The sequence below is a fragment of the Oncorhynchus mykiss genome, chromosome 16 (assembly GCF_013265735.2).
Source record: "Oncorhynchus mykiss isolate Arlee chromosome 16, USDA_OmykA_1.1, whole genome shotgun sequence".
In the NCBI taxonomy this organism is placed as follows: domain Eukaryota; kingdom Metazoa; phylum Chordata; class Actinopteri; order Salmoniformes; family Salmonidae; genus Oncorhynchus; species Oncorhynchus mykiss.
The window spans coordinates 28221979-28243967 of record NC_048580.1 but is presented as its reverse complement, the minus strand read 5'-3'; the positions used below and the strand labels follow the sequence as shown (position 1 = coordinate 28243967).

Genomic DNA, 21989 nt, shown 5'->3' with positions numbered 1-21989 from the left:
GGTTGAAGGAATTGTCCGTAGAGCTCAGAGACAGGATTGTGTCTAGGCACAGGCCTTGGGAAGTGTACCAAAACATTTCTGCAGCATTGAAGGTCCCCAAGAATACACTGGCCTCCATCATTCTTAAATGGAAGAAGTTTGGAATCACCAATACTCTTCCTCGAGCTGGCCGCCCAACCAAACTAAGCAATCGGGGAGAAGGGCCCAGGTCAGGGAGGTGATCAAGAACCCAATGGTCACTCTGACAGAGCTCCAGATTTCCTATTTTTATTTATTTATTTTATTTAACCTTTATTTAACTAGGAAAGTCAGTTAAGAACACATTTTTATTTACAATGCCGGCCTACCAAAAGGCAAAAAGACCTCCTGCGGGACGGGGGCCTGGGATTAAAAAATAAATAAAAATACAATATAAATATATGACAAAACACACATCACGACAAGAGAGACAACACAACACTACGTAAAGACAGACCTAAGACGACAACATAGCACGGCGGAAACACATAACAACACAGCATGTTAGCAGCACAACATAACAACAACATGGCAGAAACACAACATGGTAGCAGCACAAAACATGGTACAAACATTATTGGGCACAGACAACAGCACAAAGGCCAAGAAGGTAAAGACAACAATACATCACAGAAAGCGTGTCCATGATTGAGTCTTTCAATGAAGAGATTGAGATAAAACTGTCCAGTTTGAGTATTTGTTGCAGCTCGTTCCAGTCACTAGCTGCAGTGAACTGAAAAGTGGAACGACCCAGGGATCTGTGTGCTTTCGGGACCTTTAACAGAAAGTGACTTGCAGAATGGATGTTGTATGTGGAGGATGAGGGCTGCAGTAGATATCTCAGATGGGGGAAGTTTAATAAATAAGCATCAACCAGTGGGTCTTGCGATGGGTATACAGAGATGACCAGTTTACAGAGGAGTGCAGTGATGTGTCCTGTAAGGAGCATTGGTGGCAAATCTGATGGCCGAATGGTAAAGAACATCGTGCCGCTCGAGAGCACCTTTACCTGCTGATCTACAAATGATGTCTCCGTAATCTAGCATTGGTAAATGGTCATCTGAATTAGGGTTAGTTTGGCAGCTGGGGTGAAATTACGATAGAGGAAACAAAGTCTAGTTTTAACTTTAGCCTCTGTGGAGATGGGAGAACCTTGCAGAAGGACAACCATCTCTGCAGCACTCCACCAATCAGGCCTTCAAGGTAGAGTGGCCAAACGGAAGCCACTCCTCAGTAATACATTTTGGAGTTTGCCAAAAGGCACATAAAGACTTTCAGACCATGAGAAACTAGATTCTCTGGTCAGATGAAACCAACATTGAACTCTTTGGCCTGAATGCCAAGCGTCACATCTGGAGGAAACCTGGCACAATCCCTACGGTGAAGCACGTTGGTGGCAGCATCATGCTGTGGTTATGTTTTTCAGAAGCAGGGACTGGGAGACCTGTCAGGATCGAGGCAAAGATGAACGGAGAAAAGTACAGAGAGAGATCCTTGATGAAAACCTACTCCAGAGCGCCTAGGACCTCAGACTGGGGAGAAGGTTCACCTTCCAGCAGGACAAAGACACTAAACACACAGCCAAGACAACGCAGGAGTGGCTTTGGGACAAGTATCTGATTGTCATTGAGTAGCCCAGACAGAGCCTGGACTTAAACCCGATGGAACATCTCTGGAGTGACTTGAAAATAGCTGTGCAGCGACGCTCCCCATCCAACCTGACAGAGCTTGAGAGGATTTGCAGAGGAATGGGAGAAACTCCCCAAATACAGGTGTGCCAAGCTTGTAGCGTCATACCCAAGAAAACTCTACGCAGTAATCTCTGCCAAAGGTGCTTAAACAAAGTACTGAGTAAAGGGTCTGAACACTTATTTTATGTACTGTACCCATTGGTTCTTGAAGAATATAATTTATAAATGCCCCATGAGCTTAGATTAACTGTCGTACCCCATCTGAACCCAAAATATAAGCTTGTTGTACTCCAATGTTTGAAAACAAAGTAATTGTAAACTAACAATGTATAGTTTCAAGTTTCATTCGTAATATGTACAAGATACACATGGTATACACCGTCCAATGAAATGCATACTTGCAGGTTCCTTCTTGACAATGCAACAACAATAAGAAATAATTTAAGATAAGAATACAAACACAAATAAATGGCTCAGAATAGAAGAAACATTTTAGCCTAAGTATATTTACATGTGTTTTGGGGAAGGGGGGATTGGGGGCACGTATTTAAATTGTGCAGTATTTAAAATATATTATAAGAGTCTGGTGGCTGCAATAGGTATGCGTATTTGGCGTGAATGTATATGTGTGTGTTTTTTTATATTTTTATTTCACCTTTATTTAACCAGGTTAGCAAGTTGAGAACTGCGACCTGGCCAAGATCAAGCAAAGCAGTGCGACAGAAACAACAACACAGAGTTACACATGGAATAAACAAGCATGCAGTCAATAACACAATAGAAAAAAATAAAGTCTATATACAGTGTGTGCAAATGACAGGAGGAGGTAAGGCAATAAATAGGCCATAGTAGTAAAGCAATTACAATTTAGCAGATTAACACTGGAGTGATAGATGAGCAGATGATGATGAGCAGATGATGGTGTGCAAGTAGTGATACTGGTGTGCAAAAGAGCAGAAAAGTAAATTACAGTAGGTAGATTGGGTGGACTATTTACAGATGGACTATGTACAGCTGCAGCGATCAGTTAGCTGCTCAGATAGCTGATGTTAGTGAGGGAAATGTAAGTCTCCAGCTTCAGTGATTTTTGCAAATCATTCCAGTCACTGGCAACAGAGAACTGTAAGGAAAGGCGGCCAAAAGAGGTGATGGCTTTGGGGATGACCAGTGAGATATACCTGCTGGAGCGCATGCTACGGGTGGGTTTTGTTATCGTGACCAGTGAGCTGAGATAAGGCCAGTGGGTCTGGCGACAAATATGTAACGAAGGCCAGCCGACTATAGCATACAGGTCGCAGTGGTGGGTGGTATAAGGCGCTTTGGTAACAAAACGGATGGCACTGTGATAGACTACATCCAATTTGCTGAGTAGAGTTTTGGAAACTATTTTGTAGATGACATCGCCGAAGTCGAGGATCGGTAGTATAGTCAGTTTTACGAGGGTAAGTTTGGCGGCTTGAGTGAAGGAGGCTTTGTTACAAAATGGAAAGCCGATTCTAAATTTGATTTTGGATTGGAGATGTTTGATATGAGTCTGGAAGGAGAGTTTACAGTCTAGCCAGAAACCTAGGTATTTGTAGTTGTCCACGTATTCTAGGTCAGAACCATCCAGAGTAGTGATGCTAGTCGGGCGGGTGCGGGCAGCGAATGGTTGAAAAGCATGCATTTGGTTTTACTAGTATTTAAGAACAGTTGGAGGCCACGGAAAGAGTGTTGAATGGCATTGAAGCTCGTTTGGAGGTTAGTTAACACAGTGCTCAAAGAAGGGCCAGATGTATACAGAATGGTGTCGTCTGCGTAGAGGTGGATCAGGGAATCACCCACAAGCAATAGCGGCATTGTTGATATATACAGAGAAAAGAGTTGGCCTGAGAATTGAACCCTGTGGTACCCCCATAGAGACTGCCAGAGGTCCGGACAACAGGCCCTCCGATTTGACACAATGAACTCTGTCTGAGAAGTAGTTGGTGAATCAGGCGAGGCAGTCATTTGAGAAACCAAGGCTATTGAGTCTGCCGATAAGAATACGGTGATTGACAGAGTCAAAAGCCTTGGCCAGGTCGATGAATACGGCTGCACAGTACTATCTTTTATCGATGGCAGTTATGATATCGTTTAGTACCTTGAGCGTGGCTGAGGTGCACCCATGACCAGCTCGGAAACCGTGTGTGTGTGTGCATGTGTGTGCATGTTTGTTTGTGTGTGTGTGTGTGTGTGTGTATCGCTTCAAAACAGGATAAAACCATCCTTTTGATCTAATGGATGTTCAGTCCTTGCATCTATAGCCCTGCCTATGATTTTGAGAGTGGTTCAATTTCTTCAGCACCATCCCTAAGCTGTTTACCAAAAAAAGTGTGGGGGGTGCCTGCTTTGTTGTTGTTTGAATCCCCTACTGCCCCTTTCAGCTGGGAATTATGCAATGACAAGAGTAAAAATGCATTACACCACCCTTTACTGATTTGTAATGATGAGGTAATAAATATTAGGTAATAATTCATTCATAACATCAAATATAATTGTCCCTAACAATAAAATCGGGGAAGGAACTGTGGATCGGTCTCTGTCCGTCTGTTCGTCCACTCGTCACTGAATGTACAAAACATGTTATACAACGCGCGGGTCTAATCCTGAATGCTGATGGGTTAAATCCGCATTCCAGCCGGTGTCTATTCCACAAGTTACCACCGGCTAAATTGATGACGATAAAATCCCTATTTACTCTGTTCCATCTGACTGTGCAATCCACAGTCTCATCAGCCCAACCAGGAGTGCAACTCAATATCAGGAAGGTGTTCTTAATGTTTTGTACACTAAATGTATGAGATCCGGCATTTACAAAATTACACTGATTGGCCCAAGGCGTGAGCTATAATAATTAACTGAAATTTGTGACTCACGCCAGAGAGGAAGAGGCGCATCGGAAGGGATAACTGGGCCCAAAATCTGTCTTCTACAGCAATTTGGTTAACAAAAAATGTATTTTCTTATTTGCTACATGTGGCTTATATGACCAAATAGAAGTTTTGTTAGGTTGTTATGAGTGTACTGATAAGTAGTACACATGACATCCTGGAAACACTTTGTGCCTGTTGTTCACACACGTATCTGCCCTCTCATTGGCTAGAGTGGTCCCACCTGATCTTGCCTTCTCCCGAGTGCCTTCTGGTTTGTGTACCAGTCTTTGGCACATGACATGGAGTACAGGGAGTGGATTAGCTAAAGAGACTGGTACTCAAGCTAACTGTCTTCCATTTTTTAAGAAATGTATTTTTATTGTTAGAGCGGCCACCACATTACTGTTGTCTTGTTACCCTTTGTTGAAGTAAACCTTTGCAGGACTATAATAGGACAGTTTGCCTTGGTTTTTAGCACTTATGTGAGTGTGTTGTTGTAGTTGGACGTCAGATTTATTTCATATTCTTTATAATTTACACATTTCGGTTGAATGCATTCAGTTGTGCAACTGACTAGGTATCCCCCTTTCCCTTTCCCTAATTTGGCCTAAGTAGCAATAATCTGTCAAGTGTTTTTAGTTGATTACAAAAATGCAACTTCTGTTATTCCTCAGATAAATAGTCTGAATAAAATGGGCTAGATCATGAATTAGATTATTACAATGGACAATTGTTTTATTTTCAAGCAGGGCCAGACTTAGCCTTATATTTATTTTGTATCACATTTTCCTTTTCAGAAGGGTTTCAGAAATTATAGTGGATGCGTTACCAAGCCAGCCCAGTACAGCTCAATGGCTCGGCTTGGCTTAGTTTGGCTCTAACGTGTGAATCTGGCAAGATATTGTTTTTGTTGACCTCATTGCAAAAAATGATTGAGTTTACCATGCATATTAGACACATAATAAAAGGTGATTTGTCACAGTCAGTTTAGTCCTCTAACATCCTGCAGATATACCTGTATAGGCTCAGGGATGGTTTCCCCTACCGAAATCTAGGATCAGTGTCTCTTCTCCCAATCCTAACATTATCAATTAGTGGGGAAAATGTTAAACTGACCCAAGATCAGCGACTAGGGACAGCTTCCCCCTAAAATAAATGGATTCGCATGACCTCTAGTAGGCCAATGTTCTGGTACTCCAATGTAGTCCCTGCTCATGGCCACTGGATAGAGATAGACAAGCACATCCTCTAGTCTCTACCAAAGCCTATACATTATAGACCATCTCTGTGTCAATTGATGTGTGCTTGTTTACATGCAATAACTCTCACCATTCCCAATGATTTTGGCAGTATTTTAATAGAATACAGACATCTGGATACATGCTCAACAATTATCTATTAGATAAATTACATGTAAAATGTATACAGGTACCACCAACTGTCTTCTTGTGACCTCTTTATGTAGAATACCCCTGAGCTACAGTGGCATGCATCATTGCACATCATCATCTGCACATCTATCACTCCAGTGTTAATGCTAAATTGTAATTATTTAACCTCTATGGCCTATTTCTTGTCGTACCTCCCTAATCGTACTACATTTGCACACACTGTACATAGACTTTTTCTATTGTGCCATTGACTGTACATTTCTTTATCCCATGTGTAACTCTGCATTATTGTTTTTGTCGCACTGCTTTGATTTATATTGGCCAGGTCGCAGTTGTAAATGAGAACTTGTTCTCAACTGGCCTACCTGGTTAAATAAAGGTAAAATAAAATTTAAAAAATAATGTCCAAATCAGGTAATTATGCCGCGTTCATGTCCTATTCGGAACTAGGAAACTCGGACATTTCCGAATTGCTAATAGGTTGTGGATAAACATATGCTGGCTTCACCACTTAGCTTGTCGGATATTTCCGAGTTTCCTAGTTCTGACTAGTATATGAACGTGGCATTAGCCCAGATCGTAGAAGAAGTCCTTTAATAAATTATTATCTTTCTTTTCCGGTTTCCGGTCGGCTCCCGCCCCACTCCGCCATCATGAAGTTGTGAACCAAAAAACGAATGAGACAGAAAGGGTAAAAAAAGGAAAACAATTCATGAATAACATTTATGTAATGATAAAATATGGTCGAGAGTGGAGCAAATACCGGGGTCAGCTTTAAATTGATTAACTGTTTCCCAGTCGTAATCTTCTGATTGCTGGTGAGAAGACCAGGTCGTTAGCATTTTGATTGACTGCCATAGCTAATGCTAGCTAAATCGTTCGCGAAGAATGGAATATCAATGAAAACAATGTGGCTCGCTCGTGTTGAATAGAGCAGAAGAGGTAACGTTAACGTTAGAAGAGCGACCAATATTTCCCATCCCGGGCCAGCTAGCTAGCTCTCCAGCTAGCTACGGTGGACCCCAAAAGCCACGGTAAGACATGTCATATAAGGCTAAGGTTAGCTCGCTTGTAACGTCTCAAATACTGTCGTTCATTGGCACTGTAGCAAACATTAGCTAGCAATGCCAGCAACAGCCGTTTCGGCGATGCAAGTACCCTGCTATTCTGCGGTATACTTTTATATGAAAGATTCTGACTTTGCTCGTCAATACAATTTACACGGAACGTGCATTGATACAAATGGCACTCTGATTCAGCTGACGATAGCGAACAAATTACACCCCTTGTTTTTGCAATTCGGTGTCGTATTTCTTTGTGGAGGCGAAATGTAGTTAAAATGTTGCTCTCCTCCACTGAGTGTTAAGGGACCGTATTAAAACGGCAACGCCTTAAAGTGCGACTGAAGGCAATAAACAACTTATCTGATAGAAAATTGCCTATGTGGCATTGATATGGGTCAAACATTTGTAATGGTGTCAAAATTGACTACAAAGTGTAAATAAGAGAATTCTGTTCATAAAGTCTGTCTCGTCCAAAACTGAGTTTTGTAAGTGAGTTCATGACTTGAGGGTTGGGTTTTGATTCTGACAGTACTCCATTGCCTGCTAACATGGGATACCTGCGGATATTGTGCTTATGGGTGCCTAACTTTGTCTGAAAGCTTGGAGGGGGGGATTAGAGGTGCATTTAAAAAATAATGTTCCTGCAATTCTACACTCCTAACAGGGGGATCCATATTTATAAACAAAACACAATTGCGCTAAGATTTTGCCACAAATTATTTAAAAAAAAGTGTTTTAATGACTAACCTACTCCCTTGAAAATCCCACCCCCAATAATTAATTGACAGGTCTGAAACATACCAATCCTGTGATTTAGACATCCCTTCCCTGAAAATCCCACCCATAGTGATTGATTGCCAGGTTTGAAACCCTACCAGCTTTGTGACTCACAAATATCTTGCTTCTCCCCTGACAATTGCTATTTCATTCTTAAAACCACACATTTTGACCAAAGATGGCATAACAGTGTGTTTGTCTTTGTCTTATCCCGTGTAAATAGACATATATATATATACATATGTATATTTTAATCTCACTTTTTATCTAGGAACTAAATATACTTTCCTGCAACCCGCCTCACCCAATGTCGTACAGATCTGATATTTATATTCCTTATAACTGGAACTTCCATCAGGAGCTAGCCAGCTAACTAGCTATTAGTCTTTGTTTGCCATGGCTAGCGGTCTTCACCTTTTTAGCAAGGACACCAGCCAGCTTTAGCTCAGACAATACCTGCCAGTCTGCCGAGCACGGTATCAACCCAGAGAATATCGGACAGCTTCTCTCTACCACATCACCGGATTCCTGCTGCTCTGGTTCATTACACCGGCTCATCGCAGCTAGCTAGCTGCAACCGAGTGGCTACTGTTAGCTAACGACCCTGTCCCGAAGCAAGCACCAGTTAGCCTTGAGCTAGCCTCGAGCTAGGCCCGAATACCAGCTATTTCTAGGGCTACAATACCTCTTTTGCCAATTGGCCTGGACCCTTTATTGTCGACATGGTGCCCCGCCGATCCATCACAAGCGGTCTGTCGACGTAATCGTCTGATGTGGTCTCAACAGGATTTTCTGTTGTGACGTCGTCGAAGACCCATCTGCAAGCCCTGGCCCGCTAGCTTTCTACTACGCCTAGCGTCGTAGTGACTACCGAATGGCTCACTGACCCACCAATTGCTTCTCATTGGACCCTATGATCACTCGGCTACACAGCTGATGCCCCCTGGACTGTTTCAATAACACGGTACCTCATTTTGTTTACCTGTCAGCCCCAGCCTCGAACTCCGGTCCTTTATGTACCTAACTGACCCGCTCTGCCCATTCATCGCCATATACCCGTTGTCTTAGCTTTCCTGATCAACACCTCTGATTTGTTTTATGCCTCTGTAATGTCAATATGCCTTGTCTACTGCTGTCTCAGCTAGTTCTTATTGTTTTATTTCACTGTAGAGCCCTCTGTCCCGCTCAAAATGCCTTACATAGCTCTTTTGTCCCACACACATGCGGAGACCTCACCTGTCTTAACTGGTGCCTCCAGAGATGCAACCTCACTGTCACTCAAAGCCTAAGTTTACCTCCGCGGTATTCACATCCTACCATACCCTTGTCTGTACATTATGCCATAAATCTATTCTACCACGCCCAGAAATCTGCTCCTTTTATTCTCTGTTCCCAACGCACTTGACGGCCAGTTCTTATAGCCGTTAGCCGTACCCTTATCCTACACCTCCTCTCAACTGTTCAGAGGAGTCTGCGTGAATCAGGCCTTCATGGTCGAATTGCTGTTAAGAAACCACTAACGGACACCAATATGAAGGGACTTGCTTGGGCCAAGGAACACGATCAATGGACATTAGACCGGAGGAAATTTTGTTCTGAGTCCAAATTTCAGATTTTTGGTTCCAACCGCTGTGTCTTTGTGAGACGCAGATTAGGTGAACGGATGATCTCTGCACGTGTTCCCACCGTGAAGCAAAAATTTCATTCAATTTCAAAAATTCATTTGTCAAAAGTCACAAAAGTAGTGTCTGTGGTTTAGACCGCCACGGTCCCTGATCCCATAACAGATGTGTTCATGCAAACACATTGGGTTGAAAATATTGAAGTTACGGATGTTTTTTTATGTTAAGTCAATTCAAATGTATTAAATGGACCAAATAAAAAGCAAAGCAATTGGCGTAGATTGTATGTTCCGTTTAGGAGGTATTGACGAGCATAGTTTTATATTAAAGATTCAGACTTAACTACACTGCACTCCCAGCTAGCTAGCTCGCTGTTGAATAAGCTTGCTGTCCTCAGGCTACTGTTGAGTGATCTGTTTGGCAGCTGTTATCAAGCCAGAGCCATCTATTTTAGCTAGCATATATTTACATGTGATTGGGTCGGATGGCTAGTAGCAAGGGCTTGCGATCGGGATTGTATTGCATTTCTCTGTCGCTAGCTAGCTAAAATTAGTTGGCCAGAGAGCCTAATTTACCTGCCAAGTACAATGCAATCTCTCAGCTGTAAATACCAACAATATGTATTAGCTAGCGAACACTAGCTAGCTGTGGCAGGTTAGCTTACTAGCTAGTGTTGGTTACAAGCATAGAGATTATGATGCACACCACCAATGCAGAAGTGAAATCGCTTATTAGCGGGTAACGTTAGACCCATTTCACCCACTCTTTCAATGGGGCCAGCTTTCTCCATTGTGTATGATAGCCAAATTTGAACTGTAGCTACCTATGGTCTTTAAATGTAATTAGGCTAGCTACAGTGCCTTCAAAGTATTCACACCCCTCGACTTTTTCCACATTTTGTTGTTACTGCTTGAACTTAAAATGGATACAATTTAGATGTCACTAGCCTACACACTAGCTCATGTCAGTGGATTTTATTTTTACAAATTAATTAAAGATAAAAAGCTGAAATGTCTTGAGTCAACTATTCAACACCTTTTTATAGAAAGCCTAAATAAGGTCAGGAGTACAAATTGACCTAGTTGCATGGACTCTGTGTGCAGGACTAGTATTGATCATATTTTTTGAATGACTACCTCATCTTTGTACCTGACACACAGAATTATCTGTAAGGTCCCTCAGTTGAGCAGTGAATTTTAAACACAGATTCAACCACAAAGACCAGGAAGGTTTTCCAATGCCTCGCAAAGAAGAGCACCTACAACATAAAAAAAATGAATATCCCTTTGAGCATGTTGACGTTAATTACACTTTTGATGGAGTATCAATACACCCAGTCACTACAACGATACAGGTGTCTTTCCTAACTTAGTTAACAGGGGAAGGAAACCGCTCAGGGATTTCACCATGAGGCCAATGGTGATGTCAAAACAATTAGTTTAATGGCTGTGAAAGAACTGATTGTGGATCAACAATGTTTTAGCTACTCCACAATACTAACCTTTAACGAGAGAGTGATAAGGAAGTCAAAACAGAATACAAATATTCCAAAACATGCATCCTGTTTGCAACAAGGCACTAAAGTAAAACTTAAAAAAATGTGGCAAAGCAATTTAACTTTTTGTGCTGAATACAATGTGTTATGTTTGGGGCAAATCCAACAATACATCACTGAGTACCACTCTATATATTTACAAGCATGGTGGTGGATGCATCATGTTATGGGTATGCTTGTTATTGGCAAGAACTAGTGTTTAAGATGAAAAGAAGTGGATTTGAGCCAAACACAGGCAAATAAAGACAACTGAGACAAGTTCTCCTTTCAGCAGGACAATAACCTAAAAGACGAGGCCAAACATTGAAGTTGCTTACCGAGACGACATTGAATGTTCTCGAGTGGTCTAGTTACAGTTTTTACTTTAAATTGGCTTGACAATCTATGGAGAGTCTGTCTAGCAATGCTCAACAACCAACTTGACAGATCTTTAAGAATTTAGAAAATAATAAATGGGTAAATAATGCACAAGCGGGGTGTGGAAAGCTCTTAGAGACTTGCCCAGAAAGACTCGCTGCCAAAGGTGACTCTAACATGTATTGACTCAGGGGTGTGAGTACTTATGTAAATTCGATATTTCTGTATTTGATTTTAAAGGAATGTGTAAAAATTAATTAAAGCATGTTTTCACTCATTATGGGGTATTGTCTGTAGATGTGGCTGCAGGTAGCCTAGTGGTTAGAGCATTGGGCCAGTAACCGAAAGGTTGCTAGATCGAATTCCCAAGCTGACAAGGTAAAAATCTGTCGTTCTGCACCTGAACAAGGCAGTTAGCCCACTGTTCCTAGGCCATCATTGTAAATACTATTGTGTTAACTGACTTGCCTAGTTAAATTAAAAACATTTAAAGTAAATTTTTATTTACAGAACAATGGTGGAATGAGTCAATGGGTATGAATACTTTCTGAAAGCACTGAATCTTGTTAGCTAGCCAGCTAGACTTCTCCTTTTTATAGGGAACCTAGAGACTTCCGTATTGTTGGACTGCCTTCAATTCATGGCCACAGGATTTTTTTGTTTGTTGCTGAAGCACTGTAAGACAAGAGCACTGACAAAAAGAAATGTCCTCCCACTGTCAACTGTGTTTATTTTCTGCGAACTTAACACGTGTAAATATTTGTTTGAACATAAGATTCAACAACTGAGTCATAAACTGAACAAGTTCCACAGACGTGACTAACAGAAATGGAATAATGTGTACCTAAACAAAGGGGGGGTCAAAAGTGAGTGTCAATGCTGCTGGGGACCACACCAGATACTAAGTACTACAGTGCGTCACCTCATGGACTGCACCAGATTTGCCAGTTCTTGCTGTGAGATTCCACCAAGGCACCTGCAACTTCCCGGACATTTCTGGGGGGAATGGCCCTAGCCCTCACCCTCCAATCCAACAGGTCCCAGACGTGCTCAATGGGATTGAGGAGATTGAGATCCAGTTTCTTCGCTGGCAATGGCAGAACACTGACATTCCTGTCTTGCAGGAAATAGTGCCCAGAACGAGCAGTATGGATGGTGGCACTGTCATGCTTGAGGGTCATGTCAGGATGAGCCTGCAGGAAGGGTACCACATGAGGGTGGAGGATGTCTTCCCTGTAACGCACAGCGTTGCGATTTTCTGCGATGACGACAAGTTCTGTCCGATGATGCTGTGACCCACCGCCCCAGACCATGATGGACCCTCCACCTCCAAATCAATCCCGCTCCAGAGTACATGCCTCGGTGTAACGCTCATTCCTTCGACGATAAACGCAAATCTGACCATCACCCCTGGTGAGACAAAACCGTGACTCGTCAGTGAGGAGCATTTTTTTTTTTGCCAGTTCTGTCTGGTCCAGCGACAGTTGGTTTGTGCCCATAGGTGACGGTGAAGTCTGGTGAGGACCTGCCTTACAACAGACCTACACGTTTTTACAAGTTATCTTTCAAAGACAGGGTTTTGATAAAGGGAGGTTTATGAGACAGATAAATAGTAATTGAAAAACAAGGACTAAAAGAGATCTGCAACTGCTGTGTTCGATTTATGGTGTAAGAATTGTGAAAATGCTTAAGTTCAATGCATGCAGACCTTCTAGCCATCTAGTTACAGTGCCATCAGAAGGTTCACACCCTTTGACTGGGATTAAAATGGATTTAATTGTCTTTTTAACAATGAAACACAGAAAATAATATAATGTCAAAGTGGAGAAAATGTCTAATATTTGTAAAAAAAAAAAATGTTTTTAAAAGATAAAAAAAAAAAAAAAGATCTAGATTAGATCAGTATTCAACCCCCTGAGTCAATACATGTTAGAATCACCTTTGGCAGTAATTACAGCTGTGAGTTTTTCCGGATAAGTCTCTGCTTTCCACACCTGGATTGTGCAACATTTTCCATTTGTATGATTTTCAAAATACTTCAAGCTCTGTCATATTGGTTGTATGTCATTGTTAGTGTTAGGTTCTAATTTTAAAGTAAAGACCGTAAAGACAACACTAGATAGCAATTTTCAGGCCATGCCATTGATTTTCAAGTCAAAACTGTAATTTTGCCACTCGGGAACAGTTACTGTCCTCTTGGTAAGCAACTCCAGTGTATATTTGGGCTTGTGTTGTAAGGAATTCATCTCCCAGTGTCTGGTGGAAAGCAGACTGAACTCAGTTTTCCTCTAGGATTTTGCCTGTGCTTAGCGCCATACCATTTTAAATTTTTTTTATCCTGAACTCCCCATTTCTTAACGATTACAAGCATACCCACAACATGATGCAGCCACCACAATGCTTGAAAATGTGGACAGTGGTACTCAGTAATGTATTGGATTTGCCCAGAACATTACACTTTGTATTTCGGACTTAAAGTTAATTGCTTTGCCAGTTTATTTTGTAGTATTATGCGACTTGTTAATAAGCAAATGTTTACTCCTGAATTTATTTAGCCTAGCCATAACCAACGTTTTGAATATTTAATGACTGAAGACATTTTAGCTTTTATTTTTAATACAATTTAAAAACAAATCTGAATTCCACTTTGACATTGTGGGGTATTGTGTATAGTCCAGTGACACAATCTCAATTTAATATGTTTATTCCGGCTCTAACACAACAAAATTTGGATAAAGTCAATGGGTGTTAATAGTTCCTTAAGGCACTGTGTGGTCTTGTGTCTAAAATGTTTCTTGTTTATAATCTCCAACATCAAATTGTGTCCTCATGACATGCAGGTGTTTCTAATATCAAATTCCTCTCTTGTATTCATGTTTGCCCACAGATTTGTCTTTGGTGGGGTGCAGGCATGCACCCAAATTAGCAACTGGGATGCCATTGCCAACACCAACATGAACATTTTCGATTGAAAACAATTGAAGGATTTTGGCGTTGGGCAACAGAGCTAGGAAGGGGCAACCCCATCCTTCATAATGGTAGGGGAAACACTGTATTAACCAAAATGCATTTCACCGAAACACATGCTCCTGAAATGATTTAGATGTGTGTAGTATTATTATTCATTGTAGCACGCAAGTTAATATTTTGTATTTCCTTCATCCTATACCTGTTGTGGTTGAATGCAAGAAATGGACTGTAGCTCATCTGGGTTCAATTTCACATTGGTCTATTATCCTATTTGTTTTCTTATTTTAAATACTCTTGAGCATTTTATTTGATTGGGCCTGTCTGCCTGGAGTGACAAATGGGTTGGTTAGTTTTTTTCACTTTTGGGACTGTTGTGGAAATTCTTACACAGGGAAACTCGAAGTCAATCTTAAATGAATCATTGTTTGCCAGCGCGCTGGAGAGGTTCCAACAAACTTAATGCACCATAGTGAACGTCTGTCAGAAGCACTAACGGGGCAGTCCCATTTGTTTTCTCTTATATACTGCAGACAAGTCATATTTGCATGATTTAGCTTATTCATTAATCGTTAACATTTGCTTCATTCTTGTGACCAACCAATACTGGGTCATGCGTGTGACAGACCAATACCTCACGAGGCTTCTTTAAGCTGACACCTTGAAACTGAGATCTCAAAACAAGGGTCTGGGTGTACTGCCAAATTGAAAATACTGATAGTGAGGGTTTGTTCAGTCAGGCACTTGCATGAACACAGAAAACGGTTATTAGAAAAACACAAACATAGAACACAAATGCACCATTCTAACATTTTCCATCACAGGACTATTCCATAGACGGTTTGGTTGTTTAGCAACAACCGACACGTGGGGCATAACAGCCAAAGTTAGATGGTTGACGATGTAAACTATATTTAGTCCGAATGTTTATTGAAAACAAATAGGTTGTTGAATTGTTGGTTATCTTGCAAATTTTAACCATATTAGCATCGACATGAAAGCAGTCAAAACATCTCAGAACAAGACTAGCTGAAACAAAACACCTATGATTCCCCACATCGCAGCTTCTTGTCATTGTTGCAATCTGACTGTTCAGACTCATAACAAAGCACAGCTTCTTGTCATTGTTGCAATCTGACTGTTCAGACTCATAACAAAGCACAGCTTCTTGTCATTGTTGCAATCTGAATGTTCAGACTCATAACAAAGCACAGCTTCTTGTCATTGTTGCAATCTGACTGTTCAGACTCATAACAAAGCACAGTTTCTTGCCACATTGATGCGAGTGGATAATTTGTGATGTTGTCAAGCCAACCCATCTATTGGTTCCACAGGGATTGACAAAGGTCTGAAAGGCACTCGCCCAACGAGCAAGTCTGGTCTTTTTTTGGTTGCCTGAAGATTAAGATTGGGGCGGCAGGAAGCCTATTGGTTAAGAGCATTGGGCCAGTAACCAAAAGGTCACTGGTTCGAATCCCTGAAACTAGGTGAAAAATGCCCTTGAGCTGGGCACATAACCCTAATTGATCCTGTAAGTCACTTTGGATAGGAGTGTCTGCTAAATGACTCAGAGGGGGAAAAAAAAAAAATATATATATATATATTACTGATTCTCCAGAACTTTTGTATAATTTCAGCCAGTAGATAAGTGGTGCTAAAACTGGTCTCCTTTATTTGTGTACTACGTCATCCAATTGGTATATCTTATGAATTTGTTGTGCCTAAGATTAGGGTTGTGAACGTTTAAACTTTTTAAACTAAATTGAATCCTTAACTTTAAGAAAAAATTCTACCCAAAAACTATTTTTTTTGCTCCACAACATTACATTAACACTGTAACTACCAATTTGGAATTCACGAAATTAGGGAGGAAAAAGGGGTAAAAAATAAATTGCCAAACAAAAATCAGCGCAACATGCAACAATTTCTACGATTTTACTGTTAGAGTTTATATAAGGAAAACGGTCAATTTACATAAATGAATTAGGCCCAAATGTATGGATTTTACGTAACTGGGAATACAGATATGAATCTGTCACAGATACTTAAAAAAAGAAAGGTAGGGGCGTGGGATCAGAAAACCACTCAGTATCTGGTGCAACACATCTCCTTTGCATAGAGTTGATCAGGCTGTTGATTGCTGCCGGTGGAATGTTGTCCCACTCTTCAATGGCTGTGCGAAGTTGCTGGATGTTGGCAAGAACTGGAGCACACTGTCGAGCATGAGTATCCCAAACATGCTCAATGGGTGACATGTCTGGTGAGTATGCAGGCCATGGAAGAATTGGGATGTTTTCTGCTTCCAGGAATTGTGTACAGATCCTTGCGACATCCGAAGGAGATGCTGAAACATGAGGTGCTGGCGGTGGATGAATGGCACTTAAACGGGCCTCAGGATCTCATCACGGTATCTCTGTGCATTGGTATTGTCATTGATAAAATGCAATTATGTTCATTGTCCGTAATTTATGCCTGCCCGTACCATAACCCCACCGCCACCATGGGGTACTCTTGTTCACAAAGTTGACATCAGCAAACTGCTCACCCACACGAAGCCATACATCATTATGCGGTTTTGAGGTGGTTTGGACATACTGCCGAATTCTCTGAAGTGAAGTTGGAGGTGGCTTTTATGTAGGAAAAATTAACATTCAATTCTGTCAACAGCTCTGGTGGACATTCCTGCAGGCACCATGCCAATTGCACACTCCCTCAACTTGAGACATCTGTGGCATTGTGTTGTGACACAACTTCACATTTTAGTGGCCTTTTTATTATTCCCAGCACAAGGTGCACCTGTGTAATGATCATGCTGTTTAATCAGCTGCTTTATATGCCACACCTGTCGGGTGGATGGATTATTTTGGCAAAGGACACGTGTACGACAACTTGTTCCAGACAATATCCGTCAACTTCGCACAGCCATTGCAGATGAGTGGGACAACATTCCACAGATCACAATGAACAGCCTGATCAACTATATTTGCTAAATAAACTAAAGTAGCAAAGTACATAACAATAACAAGGTTATATACAAGGGATACAGAGTCAATGGGTGTGGTTACAGGTTAGTCGAGGTAATTTGTACATGTAGGTACGGGTGAAGTGACTATGCATTGATAATAAACAACGAGTAGCAGCAGTGTAAAAACTTATTGCTGGTGGTAGAAGCTGTTAAGGAGCCATTTGGACCTAGACTTGGCGCTCCGCTACTGCTTGCCATGCGGTAGCAGAGAGACTGTGCCAATGCAGATACCGAAGTCACAGAAAGCAAGGTACAAAACAGAGAACTTGGCAAACAAGTCATTTGTGGTAGGCGTGGAGGCCGCCATCTTTATGCACATCCGATATTCAAAGGCTTTGAGGAACATTTTAATTTCTCTTTTGGAATTGAAATGGAATTCATCGCAATCCTGACATGTGGCTACATTTCAATGCAGACAAACTTAAGCTCAAAGCCTCATACTGGTGTGTGTGTGTGTGTGTGTGTGTGTGTTCAGGCGCTGGCGATGCCGTCCAGTGTGCGGGCCGGGAGCCTGAAGGACCCAGAGGTAGCTGAGCTCTTCTACAGAGATGACCCTGAGAAGCTGTTCACCGACTTGCGGGAGATCGGCCACGGCAGCTTCGGAGCGGTCTACTTTGTAAGAAAGGGGACATCTGTGGACTTGGCTTAAGTGGGCAAATGGATGCATCTCACTCACTAGTTTACTGTTTATTTTGTGTCCCTTTTTGGGAGATTTCTTAGAATGGATGAGCTGTAGTATAGAAATATTTGTCACTTGGTACTGCATATATTTTTACTAAACACTCCTAAATAATGCCCAGTACAGTATTTGGTACACAGTAAAAACTTGTAGGGGAATTCGGGCATAACTTCAGTGATGGATGCATGAGAACTGGGAAGAGAAATGGATTGGGTATTGAAAGGGTGTTGATGAGATGGATGGTGAAATGACAGGGAGGCAGCCACTAGGCTAGATAAAGACAAGTAAAATGAAAGGTAGGAGGTGGGTAGTTATGGGTAAAAAGGTAGCACAGGGTAAGAGATTGGTTGAAGGATGAAAGGTCCTTTTTTAAATAGATGGTGTTAGTGACTAGTGAAGGATGGAGGGAGAAAGGAGTGTGAAAGAGGTGAAGCTGTAGTTTATCAATTTGTCTGTGCCTGCACTTGACGATATGTGTGTGGCCACTGTTAGCATGATTAGAAATGTATTTATTTTTTAACCCTTCCTTACCCCCATTCCTTACATTAGGCACATGACATCCGCACCAATGAAGTGGTGGCCATTAAGAAAATGTCCTACGGTGGCAAGCAGTCCAATGAGGTAGGAACACAGATTGAGTAATGGTAAAATGTACCTTGTTATTAAAAAAAAAAAAGTGTTCACTACATTTCCCATTTGTTGCAATGGTGTAGGCCAAGTTTTTAATGTTTTAAAGCTCCCTCTTTCTCTCTTATGAAGAAATGGCAGGATATCATCAAAGAAGTGAAGTTTCTCCAGAAACTGCACCACCCCAACACTGTGGAGTACAGAGGTTGCTACCTGAGAGAGCACACAGCATGGGTAAGTGAAGCACTTCTTTAACTCAAACATGGTACCCTATTCCCTCTACAGTGTACTACTTTTGGGGCCCATAGGGCTCTGGTCAAAAGTAGTGCACTATATAGGGAATAGGGTGCCATTTGGTATTGATACATGAACTAAGGGTCACTGACAAATTAACTTTCACTCATTGGTTATTGATGTTTTCAGTCAGCCCCTATTCACTCCCTATCCCTTCCCCTTGGCCCTAACCCTTCAGTGTTGGCAGATCTGAAGGGTCTGGATAGGTATAAGCGGTGTAGTGGAGGAGCTTCCATCATATTTCATCCACCTTACAAATATGCAAACATTGAAGTGGCCAAGGGGAAGGTGTAGGGAATACATTTTGACCAGCTCTCCATCGCGTCCCCGTCCCCCCCTTCTTGCTCCATATGTTAACCTCCTCTCTCTCGCCTTCATTCTCTTAGCTGGTAATGGAGTATTGTTTGGGTTCAGCCTCTGACCTACTGGAAGGTGAGTAGAAAACAACTAGATGGTTTAAGTTCACGTTCAAACAAGTACTTCATGTGATGTACACTGGGGTGGTGGAAGTAAATCAGGGTTGTGGTCATTAGGCACGTAATGGTAGAAAACAAACTGAAACGGGGAGGGACAACCTGGATTTGTGGTCAAATAAGAGACGCTTATTTTCGTTCTGTTGCAAAAGGTTTTTGTTGTGTGCCCTAATGAACACGACCAAGCCGTCAAAGAATGAGTGTTTAACTGTTCATTTTGTCTGCCTCTGTGTGCGTAGTCCACAAGAAGCCCCTCCAGGAACAGGAGATAGCAGCCATCACCCACGGTGCATTGCAGGGCCTGGTGTATCTTCATTCTCACAACATGATTCACAGGTGAGAGAACCTCTCTCCTCCCCCACACAATGGGACGGGAAGGGAAAAAAAGAGAGAATGAAAGAAATGTAATCCAAACATAAGCTCTCATTGTTGAATGGGAGGTGTGTCATGGATGTTTTAAGTTTTTTTTTTTTTGAAGAGGGTTATCTATCCCTTTCTGTCTTGGTCTCTCTCTGTCTGCACGTCTCTTTCTCTCTCTCATTCTATTTCTCTTGCTCTCTTTCCCTCGCTTCTTCCTTCCCCATCTTTTTTTTCTCTCTCTACCCCACTTCTCTTTCTCTCTCTCCTTCTAATTAAAAAGGCTTTATTGGCATAGAAAGTATTACCACATACATTGCGAAAGAGAACCTATAATATTGACTTTGTAAATAAATATATATATTTACTGACTTAATATTATTGAGTCAATGATGATGTCAATTAATAATAAGAAACAGAATACTCAATGAATAATAATGGTGTCTCCCCCCACACTTTCTCTCCAGGGATGTGAAGGCTGGTAACATCTTGCTGACCGAGCCTGGCCAGGTGAAACTGGGTGATTTTGGCTCAGCCTCCATCATTGCCCCGGCCAACTCGTTCGTGGGCACGCCCTACTGGTGAGACACTGGTCTCCTCTGTTGTTTCTATGGTCATTATTGTAAGATTGCCAAATTTATTGATGACAATGGTGATATGATTCACAAGTAGGACAAAATACCAAGGATGTGTCCCAGATGGCTCCCTATATACTGCCACTACAACAGAGGCCCTGGTCAGAAGTAGTGCACTATATAGGGAATAGAGCGCCGGTCGGCAGGGTGGGCCGACCGGTGCCCTATTGATGACAGCTGTACACACTCTTGGCATTCTCTCAACCAGCTTCACCTGTAATGCTTTTCCAACAGTCTTGAAGGAGTTCCCACATATGCTTTACACTTGGTGGCTGCTTTTCCTTCACTCTGCGTTCCAACTCGTGCCAAACCATCTGAATTGAGTTGAAGTTGTGTGATTGTGGAGGCCAGGTCATCTGATGCAGCACTCCATCGCTCTCTTTCTTGGTCAAATAGCCCTTACACAGCATGGAGGTGTGTTGGGTCATTGCTCTGTTGAAAAACAAATAATAGTCCCACTAAGGGTAAACCAGATTAGGTATTTTATTAGGATCCTCATTAGCTGTTGCAAAAGCAGCAGCTACTCTTCCTCGGGTCAACACAAAACATGAAACATAATACAGAATGGCATAATACAGAACATCCAATAGACAAGAACAGCTCAAGGACAGAACCACATAGATTTTTTTAAAAGACACACGTAGCCTACATATCAATACATACACACACACACTATCTAGGTCAAATAGGGGAGACGTGTTTTGTTTTTTGAAACCAGGTTTGCTGTTTTATTTGAGCAATATGAGATGAAAGTAACTTCCATGCAATAAGGGCTTTATATAATACTGTACGCTTTCTTGAATTTGTTCTGGATTCGGGGACTGTGAAAAGACCCCTGGTGGCATGTCTGGTGGGATAAGTGTGTGTGCCAGAGCTGTTGGGATGGCGTATCACTGCAGATTGCTGTGGAAGCCATGCTGGTTAAGTGTGCCTTGAGTTCTAAATAAATCACTGACAGTGTCACCAGCAAAGCACCATCACACCTCCTCCATGCTTCACGGTGGGGACCACAGGCGGCGATCACCCGTTCACCTACTCTACCTCTCACAAAGATACGGCGGTTAGAACCAAAAATCGAAAATTTGGACTCATCAGACCAAAGGACAGATGTTCACCGGTCTAATGTCCATTACTCGTGTTTCTTGGCCCAAGCAAGTCTCTTCTTATTGGTGTCCTTTTGTAGTGGTTGCTTTTGATCAATTTGACCATGAAGGCCTGATTCATGCCGTCTCTCCTCTGAACAGTTGATGTTGAGATGTCTGTTACTAGAACTCTGAAGCGTTTATTTGAGCTGCAATTTCTGAGGCTGGTAACTCTAACTTACCCTCTGCAGCAGAGGTAACTCTGGGTCTTCCTTTCCTGTGGCGGTTCTCATGAAAGCCAGTTTCATCATAGTGCTTGATGGTTTTTGCAACTGCACTTGAAGAAACATTTAAAGTACTTGAAGTTTTCCGCATTGACTGACCTTCATGTCTTAAAGTAAGGATGGACAGTTGTTTCTCTTTGCTTGTTTGAGCTGTTCTTGCTGTAATATGGACTTTTACCAAATAGGGCTTTCTTCTG

General features: G+C 41.8%; 1 protein-coding gene across 5 annotated transcripts in view; it reads left to right on the top strand.

The window, feature by feature from the left end:
* The first annotated feature begins 6613 nt into the window (after positions 1–6613).
* The window catches only part of taok2b (TAO kinase 2b), a 57110-nt gene continuing 41734 nt past the window's right edge, over positions 6614–21989 (top strand). For 2 of the 5 annotated variants that reach the window (XM_021565534.2, XM_021565531.2), the window contains exons 1-8: positions 6620–7028; positions 14257–14407; positions 17837–17977; positions 18590–18661; positions 18800–18901; positions 19348–19393; positions 19674–19770; positions 20259–20372. In XM_021565534.2, the coding sequence (XP_021421209.1) occupies positions 14405–14407; positions 17837–17977; positions 18590–18661; positions 18800–18901; positions 19348–19393; positions 19674–19770; positions 20259–20372 (575 nt within the window). In that variant the 5' untranslated portion in view covers positions 6620–7028; positions 14257–14404. Of the gene's footprint in view, positions 7029–14256; positions 14408–17836; positions 17978–18589; positions 18662–18799; positions 18902–19347; positions 19394–19673; positions 19771–20258; positions 20373–21989 lie in introns of all 5 variants that reach the window. The other 3 variants (XM_021565532.2, XM_036946695.1, XM_021565533.2) reach the window with 3 other exon arrangements.